Source organism: Botryllus schlosseri, chromosome 5 (assembly GCF_051294905.1).
Source record: "Botryllus schlosseri isolate E-star chromosome 5, Bs_hap1, whole genome shotgun sequence".
NCBI lineage: Eukaryota > Metazoa > Chordata > Ascidiacea > Stolidobranchia > Styelidae > Botryllus > Botryllus schlosseri.
Genome location: NC_137240.1, coordinates 19,470,339 through 19,491,145, shown reverse-complemented (window position 1 = coordinate 19,491,145; position 20,807 = coordinate 19,470,339). Strand labels below are relative to the sequence as shown.

Below are 20,807 nucleotides of genomic sequence, written 5' to 3'. Positions count from 1 at the left end.
AACCTTATGACGTCACGTAACGTCATATTGCTAATTCCAACCCTACATTTCAGTGAAATGATAGCCTATATTAATGTTCATAGTACAAAGATACCTAGCGACGACTCGTTCCACATAATGCCACAGTGCTGAAGTACATATTGACGTTTTAAAATTTATCAACTGGGGAAATCAAATGATATAATAATCCCATGAAATCAATATCTTCCTTTACTTTGCCAACAATTTCGACGACAACTTGGTAGAGAATATAAACTTACGCCTTAACGGTCTAGGCCAGGCCGGAGAATGTAGGGCGGTTCGGTGTCTGAGCATTGCTACGTTGATATTGAGCAAAGTGTAAACGGGTTTCTATACTTACGACCGATATCACCCCATTAACAAGTTATTCAGCATAGTAGCCAACATCACAATCGCACGGATTGGTTTTTATGAGACAATAAACATATGAAGTCAACTATAGTCAAGATTGACCCCATACGCCTGCTAGATTTTTTTTCATCAGACAGCGATATCAATTTCATTGATTGGTTGAATAAGCATCATTCGCTGACTACTTACATGTGGTGTTTTTCGCTCTTGATGTAGTGTGATTGCGGGTGAATCTCACAGCTGAGAATTTCGTTTTGTTCTGAGGTATTCATGGTGTTTGTCTATACTACTTTGGTCATTTAAACCAGACCAATATTCTTCATTATTATTCCGTAACTGCCGACTAATGGCACGGCCATGTTTTGTAAGTGGAAGCTTTTTTTGTGAGACAACGCTTATGCGGAGGAGACGGGGAGGAGGAGCACCCCGGCTGCGTGACACTAGTATATATCATTCGTTTTCGCGAAGGTGTAATCAGATTCACAGATATACCGTGATTAAGTAGACACATTGTCAAAGATTTAGGTCAGGGGGGTCAAACAAACGGGCCACGGGCCGTATCCGGCCCGTCTGATGATTTCGTCCGGCCCGCGAAGCAATTCTGAGTGAATTGAAAGAATGCGTTCATTTCTTCAGCACATTTGTAACAAATGTTGTGATTTTTAGTAAGAAATACTTCCGTTAAATAGTCCTTCAAGATATCACTTGTCGAGTATCTTTACGGCCACAATATAGCCACCCGACTGCGGTGTTGTGGTTTCTAGTCACCATTAGGAGCAGGTTGCTGACATTGACACCCAATTCCGAGAAGGTCAGAAAGTGTGAATTCGTTTCACTGACCAAAAACTTGTTATTCACAAAAGCGAAAATGCCAATACGAAACACTTATATGCAGGTTACATGGAAAATATATTAGAGGTCTCCAGCCTTGAGTGAAACCCAAATCGTGATATAATAATATGAAGTAAACTCGGCGTTTACAGTTAAATTTTTGCATTTCTCACAACGCATATACGCAGGGTTAATGCCAATATATCACTAAAACGAAGAAAACATAGAAATATGCCAAATCATTGTTAATATCCACTGTTTTATCGGTTTATAACTGTTTTCGTCCGCCCAATCATCGTAATATTACCAATTCCACCGTTTGCGAATAAAGGTGCAGCTAGAATAGAACCTATATCCGAAATATAATGTAATACTATATTGTGTCAATAAGCTGGTTAATGAAGTATTTAACTGAAAAACAAGAGCATGGATTTTGAAGTATTTTGGGATTGAGGAATTTTGGTGCGGCTCGCGATCGATCTAAAGTGTTGAACCTGGCCCGCAAAATCAGTTGAATTCAACATTTTCAAATCGGAAATTTGACCGCGACCATGAAAAGGTCGGGACCCACTGCACTAGAGATATATCTAATAAATACGTAATTTACAAACACCATGAAATACCAATACTGAACTCTCAATAACATTCGTATCACACAGTATAAGCCAAGGGTCGGGAACCTATGGGTCGTGAGCCCTATATGGTTCTCTTGTGTATACGGTATGGGTCTTTGACAAATTTGTAATTTAATTTAATTTCCTATTTAATTTTTAAACCTTATTTATCAATATTGCAGCAGCTTTGGGAGTAAATATTCATTATGACCATAATGAATATTCTCGTGGCAGCATAAACATGTCTTTGAGAGGTCAAGTCAGTGGGGTATCCAGGGTTAGGGACCCGTATCCCCCTTTTCAAAATCCTCAAGTTCAAGTTGCTTTTGCGCCGGCGACTAATATCACTAATATCATGATTGATTGATCTAGGCATAGGTATGTCACGACGAGTACTTGCGAGGTCGATCAATATTTAGATTTTCGGAATAAGTGCGAGAATTATATTCAATTAAGATCACTGATTTTAAATACTAAGCCAGTGGGGTCAAACTCAAATTGCGTCGCGGGCAGTATTCAAACCTATAAACCGCTCGCGGTCCGGCGCCACTCCAGTGATTCTAAAATGATCACTTTGTTTACAGATATCAGTATATTAAACAGTATCACGGATCACAGGGACTTTATTATAGTAATAAATTCTAGCGAACAATGGAATTGGCAATAATACAATGATTGTCCGGTTGAATACCGATATAAACCATTTAACCCAGTGGTTCTTAATCTTTTTTCTTCCAGCGCCCCCTTTCAAAAATTATCGCGCTCCAGCGCCCCCCCCAACTTCATATTGTAAGGAATGTAATAAAGACAATGAGTTAGAGGGAGGGCCGTAACAGCACTTCGTCAACCCCCCTAAAAACGATTGCCTTGCGCACCCATAGCGTGATAAAACGAACTTCTGAGGGCTTCGCCCCCACGAACCCCATATCGTGATTTTGATGGTCAGCAAAGTTTGTGTGGCCTGGTCGCCCTAGGTACCAAAATTTTCTATAATACATGAATGAATACGTGGTAATTACATATATAAGTCGCTATAAACTTTTTGTCCTCTCAGCCCACGTAATCAGATTTACCAGTAGCACTGAGTGAGCTGTTGCATAGGAAAATAAAGGGCAAGTAATTAATAATTATACATATTTGGGTGTGCCCGCAGGTACAATTATTCGTTACCAGGGCCGTAACAGCACTTCGTCAGCCCCCCCCCAAACAAAAAACGTTGGTCCTGGGCCCCCATCGGGTGATAAACCAAACTTCCGGGCGACTTCACTCCCAGACCCCCATTAGGCTGTCCGCTATTTGCTGATAGCCTATTAGGTATCTACATTGGGTGTCCATTTACTGAGGCAGCTATTCTCGCCTAGTCGCGCGAAGTGCGAAAAATTTCACTAATTAATGATTGAATTGGTCAATATCATCGGGAATTGCATGTAAATTGAGATCAATTTTTATCCTCTCTCTGCTCACGTGAACACATTTACCGGTAGAGCTGAGTGAGGTGCAATGTTCCCTCTAAGCTGCGCACATGTGCAGTGCTGACACGGTCTCTGCGCACAGAAAATCTACGTTGCGCACAACAAATCCGGAGTTATTACCTTTTTTTTAGTCGTTACGCACTGTTGTCCAAGGCTCAGCGCAGTGAGTTGTTGAGTGTGCGCAGACTCATCAAAACTTAAAACGAACATTGTGAGGTTTCTTGGAAACTGTAGGGCCCGTTACTAATAATTAAACATATTCGGGCGGGCGAACCCGTTGGTATGACTTCGTTGCATGATGTTATTTCGTGACCCCCCCAGTCTGCAATATCAAAAAATATAGAATCGCTCAACGGGGATATCGCCCAACAGGAATATCCCTGTCGCCCAATCGTACTAAACTAAAAGACGCACACGATTTCAGATTGGTATTTCTTCACTGACATAGAACTTTGCCCTGCCAGATGGAATTCGTCTTCTGGGGTTCAGATTGCCAAGACAGGAACATTCGGTGTCAGTCATTTAGGCGCCTATGGACAATTAAACCTATATGTATTTTGAAGGCTATATGTAACGATGTTTTCGGTGTTAATTTGCTCTGAATACTCATTAAGGATATGTCCTATCACCACATCATCTACTGCGAAGCCATTTTTCTCCAGCGCCCCCCATACCGCCCTCCTGAGCCCAGCGCTCCTCATATCGCCCCCTGAGCGTTTCCGCCCCCTGGGGGGCGCTGGGTTCAAGGTTAAGAACCACTGATTTAACCAGTAAATAAGGATGGTGTGAACGTGAGGTTCACGTTCGCGTTCTGTGTGTGAACCTCGAAAATTTAGAGGTTCGCGTTCACAACAGAACCTTGGTAGGTTCTGCAACTTCATTACAACATCGTTGGTTCAAATTTATCGACTTTCAACTGCGGGCCACCCTATGCATGGCACTATAGGCATAGAAAATCAACACTAAACGAGCATGTACCTTGACAATCTCAAAAGTTTTACTTGCTTTGTTGCAAAAGTTTGCTCGAAATACCCAACTTTCCGTTTGTAAATATTTATTGACTCTCTGCTGCGAGCTTGACCCACAATCACAAAACATCACGATCGAAATAAGCTACCTAGTCAGCGAATGATGCTTATTCAACTAATCAATCTAGGAGGCGTATGGGGTCAATCTTGCCTTCATATGCTTACTGGATCATTAAAACCAAAGTTGTTGGCTACTACCGTATAACTTGTTATTGGGGTAATATCGGTAGCAAGTATAGAAACCCGTTTTACACTCTGCTCAATATCAATGTAGCAATACTCAGACGCCGAATACATTTTCCGATCTGTCATACGACAAAGGTGACCCGAGTCTGACTTCAGTCTTCCTAACACTGCTACAAGGCTATAATCTGCATCTTCGTTTCCCGACGGCATATGCACATCATGTAGCCTATTCATGGTATGCATATACGCAGATCGTGTGTATGTATATCATGAGTCGGTGTATATGCCGCAAGAACATCAAGGACAAAAGTAAACTATGTCCCTTCCTTCCCTTATATTCCATCTTTCCATGGTAAGTCCTCGTCAAAATTGTTGGCAAAGCGACGGAAGATATTGATTTTATGAGATTATTATATCATTTGAATGCTCCAGTTGATACATTTGGCGAAGTTTAAAACGTCAATATGTATTTGAGCATTGTGACGTAATGTTGCCCGAGTCGTCGCTAGGTATCGTGTACATTAATATAGGCTATCATTTCATTGAAGGATAGGTTGGAATTAGCAATATGACGTCCCGTGACGTCATGAGGTTCACGTTCGTGTTCACACAGAACCTTTCAAAAAGGTTCGCGTTCACACGAACCTGAACCTTTTAGAGGTTCACACCATCCCTACCAGTAACGCAAACGACGATATAAGTTGGCACTTATCTCCGCTTGCTTTAATCGTAATCTGGCGTTAGCCATGTGTATGAGGACTGAGGAGTGACCAAGACAATAGATTTAGCTGTAGTACGGGGACCTTTTGAGTCGTAAGATACATCGTAGTGCGACAACAGATATTAGAGTTATATGTATTTTGTTTGCCTAATATATTCTATAAGTACGCCGCAGGTACCGGTTCCGCATCGTCGTTTTCGTTTCTGTGAATATCTACGTTTTGGTCTATTTTCCCATAAAACTCTGAAATCTGTTTGCACTGTTTGCCCTCTCGTAGTAGAGTGTCATAATGTCACGGGCTGGTTCCTAAAGGTAACTAGCATATACGGTGAAACCACAACCCCGCAGTCGGCTGGCAATAATATGACCTATGGACAATGGACTGGACATGCTCGACATTTTCTGTCTAGATTGATTATCTATTGAAAGTATTTCCGACAAAAAATCTCAACACTTGCTACAAGTGTGCTTGATGATATAAGCATGTTTCAATTTACTCAAAATTGCTTCGCGGGCCTGATGAAATCGTCTGGTGGGCCGTATGTTTGATACCATGTTCTAAGGTCTTTACAATGAGTTGCGCTATATACAGGATTGCCAGCGACATGGACCCAAAAATAAGGACAGTCGAAAAATTAGATCAGCATGAAAAAACGTTTTTGAACATACTTTGTATTTATACGAGCCGTGGCATATCACATTCCATACTTTTCACCAGAAACAATCTGCTCAAGTAACTGTTTGTTATTAGAAAGTGCTTCATGGTGCTCACGAAAGCTCAGGTCTAGGTTTACCTTTACTCAGGGCCGAAACAGCACTTCATCACCCCCCCCACAAAAAACATTGGTCTTGACCCCCCCCCCATAGGGTGATAAACCAAAATTCATCGCCTCGTTATGATTAGAGGCGTCAACCAAGATGGAAAAAGGCCGTAGGCCTGCACCATGTTTAGACAAAATCATTTTTGAGCGTATGGAGCAAGAACTCGAGTAACAATGCTTGTAGTCTTGGGCCTGGCCGAATAAAACTTATTTGCGATGTTGGAATCGGGGAATATTGTTTTGAGCAATTGCGATGTGCAATCGTTGGTGAGGAATGATTGCTGGAGTTTGACAGTATGGAAAGCCCAGGTACCCGCTGCAGCAGCTGCCTTGTCGTCTGTGGTCGTTGGTGCTGATCGACTTGTGGAAAAATTATTCATCGACTGGCTCAAATTAATCATTATGACGCACTTCTTGTGTTTTTGGGTATCAATGGGAGTTGAAATAGCGGTCTTTCCTATGGCCTCAAGGTCGATGTCAAAATTGCAGATATTGCTATGTGCGAAACACTCACCCTTTGAATTCTCCTTCATAATCGTCACGAAAAACGTTTTACGCCTGCTCATTTTTACTAATCAGATTGATTTAGCCTTATTAGTAGCTAAAACTATGTGCGCAAGTGTAAAATTTATCAATAATTAATAGCTTTACTACTTTTTAACCAATGTGTCGACTGCACTGCGCCTTTTTTCACTACGCAAGAAATGCTGCCTTCCCCACAGCTTTAGCTTAGTCTGCTGTAGACCAAACAGCAGGAACCTGGTACTGCTGTTTACTGCTAAAATGACGTCCGCCGTGGTAACTTGGTACAGACGAAACCACTCACGGCCCGAGCTATCTCACCACTTAGAAGTCTAATCTTATGGTGTGTACCTAACGAGAGTTCCTTTCCTTTATGATGTCATAAAATCTCGACACAAAAGCATAATTTATGAATATTATTCAACACAAATACCAGAGGAAAACGATCGAAGTTCTGTAGTGGTTGAAAATAAGACAAAATAAGGACGCAAGTCGAAATAAGGGCATTTCTTAGAAATAAGGACAGTTGAGTTTTATAAGACGTGGACGTTCAAAATAAGGACAAATCTTAGAAATAAGGACGGTATGGCAACCCTGGCTATATATGACAGGTGAGGTTTGGCCCGTCTGTGCCTCACCTGTTGTTTGTTTGTTTTGTTGTCGACTACAATGGTCATTTATGTACCAAGCTGAATTTCTTTACTTTGATTACGGAGCTGCCGACTTGTAGCACGGCCCACTTCTAAGACATTTTAAGACGCGATTAGATCATGCGGATGAGACAACGAGGAGAAGCCTATGGATAAATATTCAACACTTAGGTAGGAATTTTGGAGTCGACCTCGGTCGGACTGGAACCCGCAACCCAATGTTGCTGCAGGTTGCAGATGTCGATTAAACCATAGTGTCCTATATGGTGTTGACACAAGCAAATCTCACGGCTCAGTGAAATTGTATCACGTCACAATTTCCATTTGGCTACAGGCAATTTGACGGTCATTTTTGACCGGCTTGCCGAGCATTAAATTTGGTAAAACGGGTATCAATCGAAAGCTGACTCTGCACTGATTACGAAAATATAAATATTATTCCGCTTGCGGCCCTGGAACCCCCACAATCAGCCTCGAATTTTTCATTGTTATGGAGGTTGGCATGGGACGCAACAATGCTTTTTGAACCTTTTTCTCTTGAGCTACACTCTCGTTTCGCCAGACAGCATTGTTGCGTCATGAGCTTCTTTCTCGTTTCGCCAGACAGAATTGTTGCGTCCCAATGCCAATCTCCATAACAATGAAAAATTCGAGACTGATTGTGGGAGTTCCAGGGTCACGAGCGGAACGTAATTTATATTTTCGTAATCAGTGCAGAGTCAGCTTTCGATTGATACCCGTTTTACCAAATTTAATGCTCGGCAAGCCGGTCAAAATGACCGTCAAATTGCCTGTAGCCAAAGGGAAATTGTGACGTGATACAATTTCACTGAGCCGTGAGATTTGCTTGTGTCGACACCATATAGGACACTATGATTAAACTATCAAGCTATATCTCGCCACTATGTGCTTCACCTGTGCGTTACGTTTCCTTCCTTCCTTTCCTTCCGCTTTATTCTAGAGAACATTAAATATGAAAATTCTCCACTGAAAATGTTCGAAATCTAGTCGTTCATCAAGATACAATTAATTATCAACCATTCGCAAAAGCGTTGCATGTACTTCCTTCGTGCCCTTTCTCTTCATTCTTCATTAAAATCGGAATACATACGATACATTTGGAGATTAAGCGTGTAAAAATCTTATTGAAAATATTACAGTACTATACTATGATAATCACTCAGTTATATTAGGATTTTTTATTCCAGCATTATGAATAGCAAGTTTTCGCCTCACTCCAGAATCGTTGAGCCTGAAACATAAATAAGCATCAGGAAGCATTGCTTAGCACTGAGTTACGTTGTTATCATCGGATGTAATTTATTCATGCTACACTAGGGTTACCCCATTTTGGAAGAGAGAAAGGAGGACACATTTAGCAAATCAGAAAAGTTAGTTGATGAAGACTGCAATCAACCTATTTTGCTATTTCTGCCAAATTTGGTGGGTTGGCTAATAATTGCCAAATAGGAGGACATTAAGGCGTCATCGGAGGACATTTTCAGAAACCTGAAAAAGGAGGACAAATTCTCCTAAAGGAGAACGTATAGTAACCATGCTGCCCGAGCGCATTTCAAAAACTTTTTTCTGCATGAGTAAAGGTAGAATATCCATATTTGAAGTTGCAGTATAGGAGAGCTTTGAAGAGTTCTCTAATAAATGATTTGAAAGGAGGAATGGAGGCTTCGAACGCGATATAATTAGTTTTAGATGTAGCCTATCTGCTATGACGTCGCATTTAATCGCAGCCAACGTAGTTATAATCAGAGGTGACCAGTAACCAAGAACTTCTACTTTTTCGAAGTACTCAAGTAGTTTACATCTACTTCTGGTACTTATTCAAGTAAATCTTTTTTCGCTACTTCTACTTCTACTTCGAAATAGTTTGTGAACCACTTACTTCCTTTTCGCTAGTTTCAGTTTGTCAAGTACAAGTAGTTCAATTTCCCAATAAGAAAGATAGCCTAAGGAATTTCGGGGCTGTTTTCACGTAGTACCAACATTTTATTTTCATAAAAGTCATGTAATACCCAGAATTTTCGTTGCGCTTCGCGCACAGTAGATATGCAGTGACAGATATGTTTCAACGAAAGTATCGCTGAATATAATTTAGATACCGGGTTGCGTGGTTCCGTTCATTGTCGCCTAGATAAAATATTTCATGACTGAAATATGGCCCCCATAATGTTTGAAACTACCGTTTCGCAATCTAGCATTTACCTATTATACCTAGCAGCCCATGACGCGTCTTAATCTCGAGAAGTGGACGTTGACTTTATTTAGCCTGTTTTAGCAGACCACCGTTGAAATTTCTGGACAAAAGACAGGGAATATATTTGTTGCTTTTCAGAAGTAGCATTTGTATTTTTCTTTTCATTACGAGTTTTATACGTTGAATTATAATTATAGTTTCAGTTCTTTTCTCTGGAGTACATACATGTTGAAGTTTAAAAGCAAGTGTAGGCCTAGTAATGCCTGATATTTTCCGAAAATAAAGCTATACACTATATGGCATTTTTACGATCTGCCATTTTTTTATTTAACGTACAGCAATCGCGCAAAGTGTTAAAGCCGTATCCGACACAACTTCTCCGTATTGCACTTCGACTGAACTAGGGGCCTTATAATATGGGGGAGGGCGCCATGCCATGATATTTTATAAAACGGGGTGTTCGAGTAAACAAAAGATTGGTATCGCATTTCCATATCGATACTATCATTTACACATCATGATATGGACGACTGCTTATTCTGTCAAATATTGACACCTCCTTTGATGCATCAATATGAATCAAGCTCTCCACACCTTCCGCATATAGCTCCATTTACAGCTTTTGACAGTCCATGCGAACGAATCACGATCGTTTTCACAACTACTTACTTACTTGAATAGATTTAAAGTCAGTCAATTCTACTTCTACTTAAAGTAGTTTTAGGTTGCCTGTGAAAGAAGTACTTCTACTCTTACTGGTTACAACACCCAGAATGCTCACTCGGCCACACCGCTATTCGATTCCATAGCGACGACACCGCGTATAGAAGGGAAATATCCGACACACGATTTACCACAATTAATTATACGGCCATTGTACGGGCGTAGATTAGGATTGCCATACGTCCGGAATTTTACTGATCAAACTGCGTCCAGGAGTAAATTCTAAAATCTGAATACATATCCGAAATTTTAAGACTTGAAATAGGCTGCAAAATTTCGTAAATGAACACGAACAATATTATTTTTAAGCAGTTGTGTGCTACTTGAAATTTTTCTTCGTGCTGCGCGCGATTTAGTGTCTCATATATTCAATTGAATATGGCGTCCACCCCCTTCCCAAAAATGCAATCAAAAATAGATAAAAATAACGAGCCTTTACTGCAATAAGTCCAATTGTTATCGAAATAATGAGATAACGGCATATTTCCAGAGCTGGTTACGACCGTTTCGATGCTTTAGTCAAGGAAACAGATTCTAAACCTGCGGGAGGTCGTTTGCCTCTACTCTGGGGATCGGAAGATGTTGAACGTAATCGGCTTCCAAAAGAGGCCGTGGGTAAGTCTGGGTAAAGGTGCTGACCGTTTTTAGTGATCAGTTTATACAATTTTGAGCGGTGCCACGGAACATTTCGAAATTGGAAATAGATCAGTCGCGACCATAAAAGGTAGGCAACCACCCGATGTGCAACGTGCTGGCGCGGACCGGAATTTCGGCCAATTAATAGTCTTATTTGTTGACATGAACATGACTTAACGATGTACAATATCGGTTCTCAAAGTTCAAAAGTATTCACGAAACGGTCCTTTGGCAATTTTTTAATGTCTCACGGCCTCTTCCAAAATCAACGCATAACAGTACTTTTGATTTGATGGTGTTAATGTGACAGGTGTAGTCGATTTTTACGACCGGTCGGCTATGTTTGTTTGCGTTTTTGATAACGCAACTCTCTTTCCGTAAATCAAATTTAACCGGCTTTAAACCTTCGAAAACGGTGGTTTTGGCCCTAATAGAGAGATCAACCAGATGCATGTAGAAACACGATGCATATAGTAAGCCCCCAGAAGTTGCATCGATTACCCTACGGTGGGTCCAACATCACTGTGTATTTTTGGGCGAGAGGGGATGAAAAATGCTGTTTCGGTCATGGTTAAATCACCAGATGACATAAATACACCGACCTAACATCATAGCAGGGCTTTCAAACTCACGACTGGTGGGACGGATACCGGATAAAACCCGCTAGTAGGTGCTAATGAGCACCCGGAATTTGAGCCACAAAATTATGCTAACCCAAGCGTAGATCATATGGCGTCGTTAGTGCACTGCAGACAAATTTAAAGCCGGATTTACTATGAACTGAGAATGTCTGAGGCCGCTGAAGCAGGGTTGTAGTGACTCGAGTCGCGATTTTCTTATGACTCGACTTGACTCGAGGCATTTTCTCAAAATACTAAAATGACTCGACTCGAGTTAATAGTAATACACAGATTGTCATATATTACTCGAGTCTCAGACGGCCAAGACCGACATTTCACTGTAATTTCGATGAATGGTAAAATACCCACACTGTTGGTGTTTTGCCTATTGGTACTGGTATAGGCCTACTTGAAAATGCGACCAGAAACTGTTATAGTCAGGAAATTATTATATTTCAAACGCGAACCATTCGATATCACCAGACAGAGTTATAAAAAGTTGCTTTAACAGGACTTTAACTAGAAACTGAGCAGTCAACGCAATGACTTGGACTCGATGCCCTCTGACTTGGTTACAACCCGACCCTATAGAGTGCAGGAAAAGTGACAAACGACAGAGAGAGAAAAAACAGAAGTAATGATCTTCGAAACGGGATTGAGTCAATGTATACTGCTGTATATGCAACATATTTACTTTCAACGAAAGACAATCCTCCCATGCGTCTCAGCTGTCCTCCAACTTCGTTCACAGCTTTACACACATACATGCCCAAATCATCGGGACCTATGTCCTTGAGCACTAGTGTTGAGCTGCCGAGTCCGTGTTTCTGATGCGGTACGTATCTGCCGTCTCGGTACCAGGAAACCTTCGGAACTGGAATCCCCAATGCAGAGCAGTTGATATTCAGATCAATACCCGGCTCTACGAAAGGTTGTTCTTCGGAAACAGACAAATCATGGGCAGCAACTGGAAAGCAATTTCCATGGATGTGTTGCGAAAGAAGATTCCGAAAAATGCGTACTAGGCACTATTATACGACACATGGCCATGACCGCTATATACCCTTAACAACAGCGGTTTCTAAAATGCATTCAATTTAATATGGCGGATCTCGTAATCATAAATTCTTCGCACAAGTAAGAGGACCAGAATACATAGATAGACGATGGTTCATGTAATGATAATGTTGCTTTTCAGCGTTGGTGTTCGTTTTGTTTTATTAGACCAAGTTGTGGTTCAACTCGTTATTCCGGCACCAGCAATCATGATTTTGCCATAATTTATTCAAAATCGAAGTTGGCCGTCAATGAAGATTATATTTGGATGTTGCAAACGAATAACATCCCGATTTAAAAAAACGATATCTCATGAATCTTCCTCGAGCCAAACATTATATTGTCTTTGAATATGCTGTCAAGGAAGCAAAATCAAGCAAAAATGATTGCGATTAATCTTTCATCAACGTAAACGACTGCTGCGAGAAGGGATATTGTTTTCACATCTTTCGAAGCCATATTTCTCGCATCGCTCTGCCACGGCAGATCAGCAAATGTGACTAAAATCAAACCTAGAAAACCGTGTTTGCTTTTGGGCAATTTGTCTGATATTTGCGGTACACGAACTCAGTCATACCTTGCTCGCATATGAATGGCATTGACTGAAGGCAGTCGGCATCAGAAATCCCATCCTCAGACACACTGATGCACGAATGTTCTTTTTTCTCGCTATTGACCCAAAATGGCGTCATGCTCGGGCTGAAAATAATTCACAGGAGACGAATAGCGACCATAGGACCAAGAGCGTGATAGACATTCGGTGAACCACACCAACATCGAAATATAGGCCTACACTATGTATGACAACGGTACTCTACGGGTTGTATCCTGTGGTCTCTTTGTGAAGGCTTTCATCTCTCGCTCAGTGTATGAATTAACATTGCGCAGGAAAAGAAGAACTAAACAGGTTTCAGATGAAGCAAAGTTTGTCTTCGAGAACCAAGAAGATCGTGTGAGTTTCTGACTGTAGCTTGAATGGCTGTCATATCGATTTTGTTTCCATTTGTTCTCTATATTTTTCAATATGATCAAATATCGAATCAACCCAGTAATGCAAGTAGCCTATATTCCAGTACCTGCAGTTCCAATCAGCGCCACGATATGTAAAAGTCTTCGCAAGGGGGCCAGGCCAGGGATACAGGCTTGTCCTTAATTATGCCAAATGTTAAAAGCCAACTATCACTTACTATTCCAGCTTCGACAGTAGAGCTTCTAAATTCTCATCATCATGAAGCAGTGCTAGTCTAGATTTATGTCTTTTGCAAAATTGTCGAGCTTGGAGATAAGACTTTCGATCAGTGTATCCATCATATACAGTTATGGCACTGTGTTCGTACGGTTTAGATTTGGTATCAGCTGAAACGAATATGAGTAGCTTGTGGTTTCATCGGCTCGGTGATATATTTTCACCCCATCCGTTATATCCTATAGCCTATTATTATAGCCTATTTCCACATCCGCATTACCATAATCTACCTAATGCCAACCTAAAAACATTGTAGCCTAATTTGGATCTATTTGCAATTCGTGACTGCATTCTGCATGAAAACTATGAGATTGGTTTTGCTTGACAAGGTAGGCTATTGACTCCCATCTCCTGATTTACTTCATTCATATACGTCACTGCCCTCTACAGCAAAACTGTTGATGTGATCAATCATGAACAGGTTCAGAAGGATCACGTGGACGCTGAATGGCAGATGTGTTATTGTTTTCAACATGTCATATTTCAACTACGATATCAATCAGTTTCCGACCGAGATAGCGTCATAGTGATACGTCCGGCTTATTGATCGGTACGTCGTGAGTTCGATCCCCGACCGGTTTAGACAAAAAAACTCGAAAACTGGTATCCGCGGCTATCCCGCTAGGCGCTCAGCATCAACGGATAGAGTGGAGGAGAAAATATGGTGGTACAGACTAGATTACCTTGCTTATACGTGGTATCGCATCTCCATCGGAGTGTTGGGATCAAGTCACTACCTTCGAGTCACGAGTCATTTCGAGTCATTGCACATTTTGACTCGAGTCAAGTCAAGTCAATCAATTTTCAAAGGTGACTCGAGTCAAGTCAAGTCACTTGATTTTTGGAGGTGACTGGAGTCAAGTCGAGTCAAGTCAAGTCAAGTCACGAGTCAAGTCACATTTCAAGTCAAGTTGCCTTTTCGAAGTATGTATGAGGCATGATTACATCATTGCAATTTGCTAGCTGTCTGAAATACAGTTTGAGTGGTCATTGATTCCGAACCGATGAACGAATATGGAGTTAAATATACACACAAGCAGGCGCTGTATCGCTGACATATACGTAATTGCGTAGCCTCAGTTCATAGTTACCAGCTAAAATATAGAATATAGAAACGAATTGATAAGATGCAATACTTTACCCATTTACAAATAGATATGACAGGCTACCATTCCAGCCTGCGCCAATGGACTATATAAACTATTTTCGACTTCAATTTCAATAAAACAAGAGGTTTGGTTAACAGAGAACAGAAATAGACATTTTGTTATTCTATTACTTTACTACTAGAGTTACGACAACTTAAGCTGTAAGCTTCGATCACCTCGTTTGCGGTCAATTTATTTGTGAGAGAACAACCGAAGCTCGGTGAAACGCACGGTCATTGAATGATTGGTCGCTCTCACGGGTTACGCAAGCGTTTCGCAAACAATCGGAACATATCCAAGATACAGTGATTCTTATCGACACCGATTACTTGATGACTTGAAATTAACTCGTGAATTTTGCTCCGAGTCACGAGTCAATCCTCATTTCTGATACGCCGAGTCAAGTCAAGTCAAGTCATTTTAGCAAAGTGACTCGAGTCAAGTCAAGTCATGCAAAAAAGGTGACTCGAGTCTGACTCGAGTCAAGTCATGACTCGAGTCATCCCAACCCTGCTCCATCGTCCAAGCATCTCGATGCAGGAGAAATAAATCTGATTTCTCTCTCTCTCTCTCTCTCTCTCTCTCTTACTGGATATTGCTTGGTCGACTTAAAATTTCGTTGGGAGCATGATTTCATGATGCAAATTATTACTACTTTCAAGTTTAATTAACATGTTGACCGAAATTGATATATTTACTGCCATCCTTTTAGATCTGTAAAGTTCATACGCGAATTGAAAATCGCACTGGCGGCAGGAAAGCGAACATTATCTCACAGATGTGATTTTGTAATGATTTATAAAAAAGAATGCCCCCAACATCCTCGTGGCACACGTGGTACTATTGTAAGATATTAAAATATTCAGGTAGTAGCAAATGGAATGAGTTCTTGAAGTTTGTGATTTTGCCATCGGAAAATTTCATAGCATGATTTGATCAACATGCATAGGTTCAAATGATTACACCAATTATAATATTTTTCAAATTTTTGCCCGCCAGGAAAAAAAGGTTGGTAACCACTGAATACAATTAAATATATTTACATACTAAGCTTCGACATCAGAGATTTGAAATTGACACGCTTATCCAATAGTGCCAGTCTTGAACGACTCTTTTTGCAATTATCTCATTTTGGAAGTAGGACCTTTGATCCATATTTCCCTCATATACACGATCCATTTGCTATTTCCGTTAGGTACAGATTGTATCAGATTGGGTGATTGCATGGATACTGAAAACTACACATAATTGCAATCATATTGTCCAACTGAACTAGAGTACGTTACCGCAGGTGCGTGGTACAAAGTTTGTGGTAACTATTCAAACATGAAGTAGGCCTATATGCAATGCCGAAAAATATTCGACATGAAGTTTATGTCAACATCAATTCTGAGATCGTTTCGGGATGGAATTTGATTTTTAGTGATTTACCTATTCCGGCACAATCCGTCATCTAATCCAGAGGTCGTCAAGCCCTTGTCTGTGGACCGACACCGGTCCGCGAGGAGTCGTGTTACTGGTCCGCGAAATGCTTTATATCTATTTACTTTTGCAAGTCAAGAGAATATTCATAATCACACCGCTAACGATGTCTGATAAAATCAATGAAATTTCAAGATAATATCTTCAATCACAAAATGAGTGGCACTGGCAGTGACGTATGCAGAGGGTTGTTTCGTAAGTCCAATCACCCCTTTGTAGGTTCAAGCAGGGTTGTAACGACCCGAGTCCGACTTAAGTAACGATATTTTGGTGACTCGACTTGACTCGAGTTATTTTACCTAATGCGGAAATTGACTCGCTCGAGTCAATTTCTGTATTGAAATTAGGATATTATCAATGTGTGCCATTCTATATCACTTGAGAAGAGTTGAGAAAATTGCATTGAACCGGATTGAATTAAAAACTGAACAGTGGACGCAATGACGTGGACTCAGACTCGAGTCACAACACTATGACTCGGACCTCTACCCACTGACTTTGACTCGGACTTGACTCAGCGGTGAATTGAAAATATCTCGACTTGACTCGAGTCAAAACGATAAAAATGAGATTGACTTGTGACTCGGAACCTTGTGACTTGGTTACAATACTTGGGTCACATACCCAGCTCCTTCTGAGAATCAATGGTAGGGCTGGGCACAATGATTCGAGTACTCGAATCTGAATCGAGTATTAATTTCAATGATTCGAGTCGAGTAGCAAAATATGATATTTTCGAGTACTGAAATTATACGCTTCTCACCACTGAAAGTTAATTATTCAACGAGAATTATAGTTTCGATACTAATTTTCACTGTTGAAGCCTTGAAGCCTTGATTGGCGGTATTGTAGCATACGAAATCTATGGTACAAAGCTGCGAATGTTACTGGACGTAGCATATTTCCGAAGTAATGATTATCCCACGACATTGTAACCAAGTGGAATGAAATCGGTATGGTCGAAAAAATACCAAATATCTTTTATGAGATGGATAACGATAATGGACGTCATAATGAGTGATACTCGATTACTCGACTCGACTCGAAGCATATTACGTGATTCAGAATCCATTCACTCAGGTACTCGATTTCGCCCAGCCCTAATCAATGGTAGTCGACGTTATGGCAATGCCGAAATACCCTGACCTTGTCGTAAGAACAATATAAATTTTGCTTCTGTTAGCGACATACTCGAGTCTGACATTCTGTAATGACAGACACAAACACGAACTTCGAAATTGTGAGACGTGAAAGGTATATATTGAGTGTGATCAAGTTCTATAATTACTTCGTGTCTTGAAGCCCAAAGCTCACACTGAATATGGCGTCATAGTCAATAAGCTGCAATAATTTTTTGATGGTGTATTTGGGTACATTTGTGAATAAATTTGTCATTTTAAATCGATCTCATTGATCGAACGTAACGTACAGTTTTAGTTCGATGCCACTTTGTGTTCAGTTGGAATCATTCGATGCTTCGTTTGGTCCACGTCTGGTATAGGCCTACATATTAATATAATAACAAATATATTCATAATATCAGTAATTGGTGTAAAAATCCACACTGGTTTGGTGGGGAAATAATACATACGTATTTGGCAAACATATCCTTGATTGACACAGCAGTTATCGTCATTCCATGCGCCTGCGAGCTTGGGATGTATTTCAATGCAGTTCTCATGCTCCGTATCACTAGGCCCATCGCCACCCCTTTATGACATTGTGATAACCAAGATTAGGCGAAGGTGTATTCTGCTTTTCACAGTTCGCTGGCAATTGTTGTGATCAGCACTGGTTTCGGGCAAAACACACGGTAGGCAATACGGGGCTGCATATTTAGGGTTATGACTTGAGAAAAACATTCGTCTGTAGCAGGAATTAATGAACATTTTGGTATAAATTAATAAAATAATTATTATTTTGTAGAAATCGTAATAAATGTCCAGACACAAACTAACTTCAATTTTCGACATTGATCCAAATGTAAAAAAATGCAAGTCAAAGGTTATTTTTTGCTACAAATTTATTCTTCAAATATTTTTTTTGCACTTCTGGTAAAGTTCTTCCATCAATTTTATTTCCCCTTCTGCAATTATGTTAGTACCAGGGAAATCTTCAACGGACTTTGCCGACTTCAAATGGGGTTTAAAGGCTGTTTAGTGCTCCAGGAGATTTGAGCTCAAATAGAATACCAACTAATTTTTGGTAAATTCCATCTTTAGACATATGGTTAGAATACCAGACTTCCTGACACACATTTGCGATATGCATTTGCATTTGCACATGCATTTGCGACATGATATCTGCAGAGTTACGATCCATTTTGGGATTTGGAAGTACGCAAGCATGGCCCTCGAGCTCCATCTCCTATTGCGTAGAGATAGAAGTTCATGCCATTTGATTAGTGGTAACCTAATATTGTCTTTGCTGTGTCACATATGATATGACATTTTCAAATTTTCCAATGTATCATATTACTCTAATAGGTTTTCTAGACTGCTGAAAATATCTCGAGCTGTTCTACTTTCGCCTTTTAGAACACCCAGTTTGATTTGTGTCGTGCAAATTAGACGATATATACAGTTTACACCTAAAACCGAAAGTAATTATTAATTATTCATTTTTACTGTAATCAAGAACACGATAGGATTAATTCAATCGGGGCAATCACAATTTACCAAAATACAATTTTTAATCTTCGCAATTGAAATTGTGTCAGTTAAATTAAAATTAGTCGATATATATATTATATAGTCTGTCTCTACAAAAGAAAGCCTATCCTTCCTATATGCAGTGAAAACTGGAAAATTTTTGTGCGGGAGGTTTTTGTTTAACCAGTATTAACTTTTGTTAATTTTGAAATCAGGACACATAAGTTTATCGTTTGTGACTACAGGACACACAAAATTTTGATTTTTTTCTAGTCATAACCCTAGTGTACATATGTTACACTGGGCTGCGTTTGAAAATTATTTTTCAAAGGTCAACGATGATTTAACAGTTTTTGAATCAAAAATTTTCGTGCGAAAGGTTTTTGTATAAACAGTCTTAACTTTTGTGAATTTTCAAATCAGGACAGAAAAGTTTAGCATTTAGGACTACAGGACACATTAAATTTTGATGTCATAACCCTACTTCATATCTCCTCAATTGTTCCTTGATAATAAGTAAATACGAAAGAAAAAGTCGTTTGGTCGACCTTGTGTTCCGCTGCTTAGTTCGGTGCAAGTGCAAAGTACGATACCGGACGTAGGCTACTGTGATTGATTACTATACTGTGTACTCTTGCAACATGTTGTTTGTTTGTTGGGTATTCATGGGGTTTCGACTATTGGTCATTTTACACCATACCGATATTTTTTACTTTTTTCTGTATTTACAGACTTGTAGCACGGTCTACTTCTAGACTTTTTATCAGACACCGCTTACGCGGATCACGGGACGAGGAGGAGCCTAGATAAACCTCCAACACTTGGGTATGAATTCTGGAGTCGACTTCGGTCGAACTTGAACCCGCAACCCATCGGTGTTGCAGCTGTGGATCATACCACTACGCAATCTCGTCACCCTGCAATATGTCAAGACTAAACTAATAGGAGCGCAGTCAAGAATTCAGAAAGCGATTTGAATTCGAATTAACATTGCGAAACCTGGTGATGTCATAGGTTCATGTTCACAGCGAACTGTTTACGGAAATCCATGGTCACACGAACAAAAACCTTTTATAGAGTTTCAATGTCCCTATAGTAATAACGTAATAACCACCATATCGCGGCCCAAGCCCACGCTGATATTTTGTAGGTAGCCTACTGGTACTGGCACTGAGCATAGTATTTTCAGTATAGGGTTATATACATCAGTAACTGGAATCATGCAGAGCATAAAGGCTGTTTCAAATATAGGATACCAGTTTGTCCATTCATGCCTTTCACCATCGTTCCATTCGTAATTACCCTCACCAAAAAAATCTCCACCTCCAATCCACGCGGTTCCCCTTGAAAATAAATGATCGATAAATATCCATGGTTGTGTGAGGTTCTTATTTACTAACTCATTAACGACTTGAGTCACAGCATCATTCAGTTTCTTATACTTAGGCATGACTAGTTCTCCGCCTTTCTGAAAGCAACTCACAACTGCAGTACCGAATGTTGCTGAATCATGCTGCCCATCATAAAACTTTAGTGTAGTACCGTCGAACTTTATGCTGTTTTTCAGCCCTGAAAGGAATGACACTTCATATCAAATCATAGCTAAAAAAACGAAAAAGCTCGAGAATTGTACAACAACGTACCTGCTAATACCGATACTACCGAAGAAAAAAATAAAACAGCTTTGAGCATTCTGTACCGCATGATTAGATATCTCTATCAGGGTAGGAGAAATATCAATTTTCAGCTTTTACGATTAACATCAGGGTTGCTCCTAAAAACGAGGCATGCTTTTGAAATATTCCGTTCTTATCAT

At 40.2% G+C, this 20,807-nt stretch overlaps 2 protein-coding genes and 1 long non-coding RNA gene across 5 annotated transcripts in view; 1 reads left to right on the top strand and 2 right to left on the bottom strand.

The window, feature by feature from the left end:
* The window catches only part of LOC145439865 (uncharacterized), a 437,408-nt gene that overhangs the window by 259,618 nt on the left and 156,983 nt on the right, over positions 1-20,807 (top strand). The window lies entirely within an intron of this gene.
* The window catches only part of LOC145439875 (uncharacterized), a 73,346-nt gene that overhangs the window by 18,784 nt on the left and 33,755 nt on the right, over positions 1-20,807 (bottom strand). The gene's annotated exons all lie outside the window — the stretch shown is intronic.
* On the bottom strand, positions 8,165-20,767 carry LOC145439849 (uncharacterized). Its single transcript, XM_080317500.1, has 8 exons — positions 20,635-20,767; positions 20,392-20,560; positions 20,248-20,334; positions 17,932-18,050; positions 13,652-13,820; positions 13,042-13,163; positions 12,103-12,375; positions 8,165-8,469 (listed from the first exon to the last, which is right to left on the bottom strand). Exons 1-8 carry the CDS (start codon positions 20,693-20,695, stop codon positions 8,450-8,452), a joined length of 1,020 nt encoding a protein of 339 aa, XP_080173626.1. The 5' UTR covers positions 20,696-20,767; the 3' UTR covers positions 8,165-8,449.

Coding starts and splice junctions, on each gene's coding strand:
- LOC145439849 (XM_080317500.1), bottom strand. CDS start 20,695: ATGCGGTACAGAATGCTCAAAGCTGTTTTATTTTTTTCTTCGGTAGTA. Junction 20,335..20,391: donor GTGACTCAAGTCGTTAATGA/GTTAGTAAATAA, acceptor TTTATTTTCAAG/GGGAACCGCGTGGATTGGAG. Junction 18,051..20,247: donor AGGCATGAATGGACAAACTG/GTATCCTATATT, acceptor AATGTCATAAAG/GGGTGGCGATGGGCCTAGTG.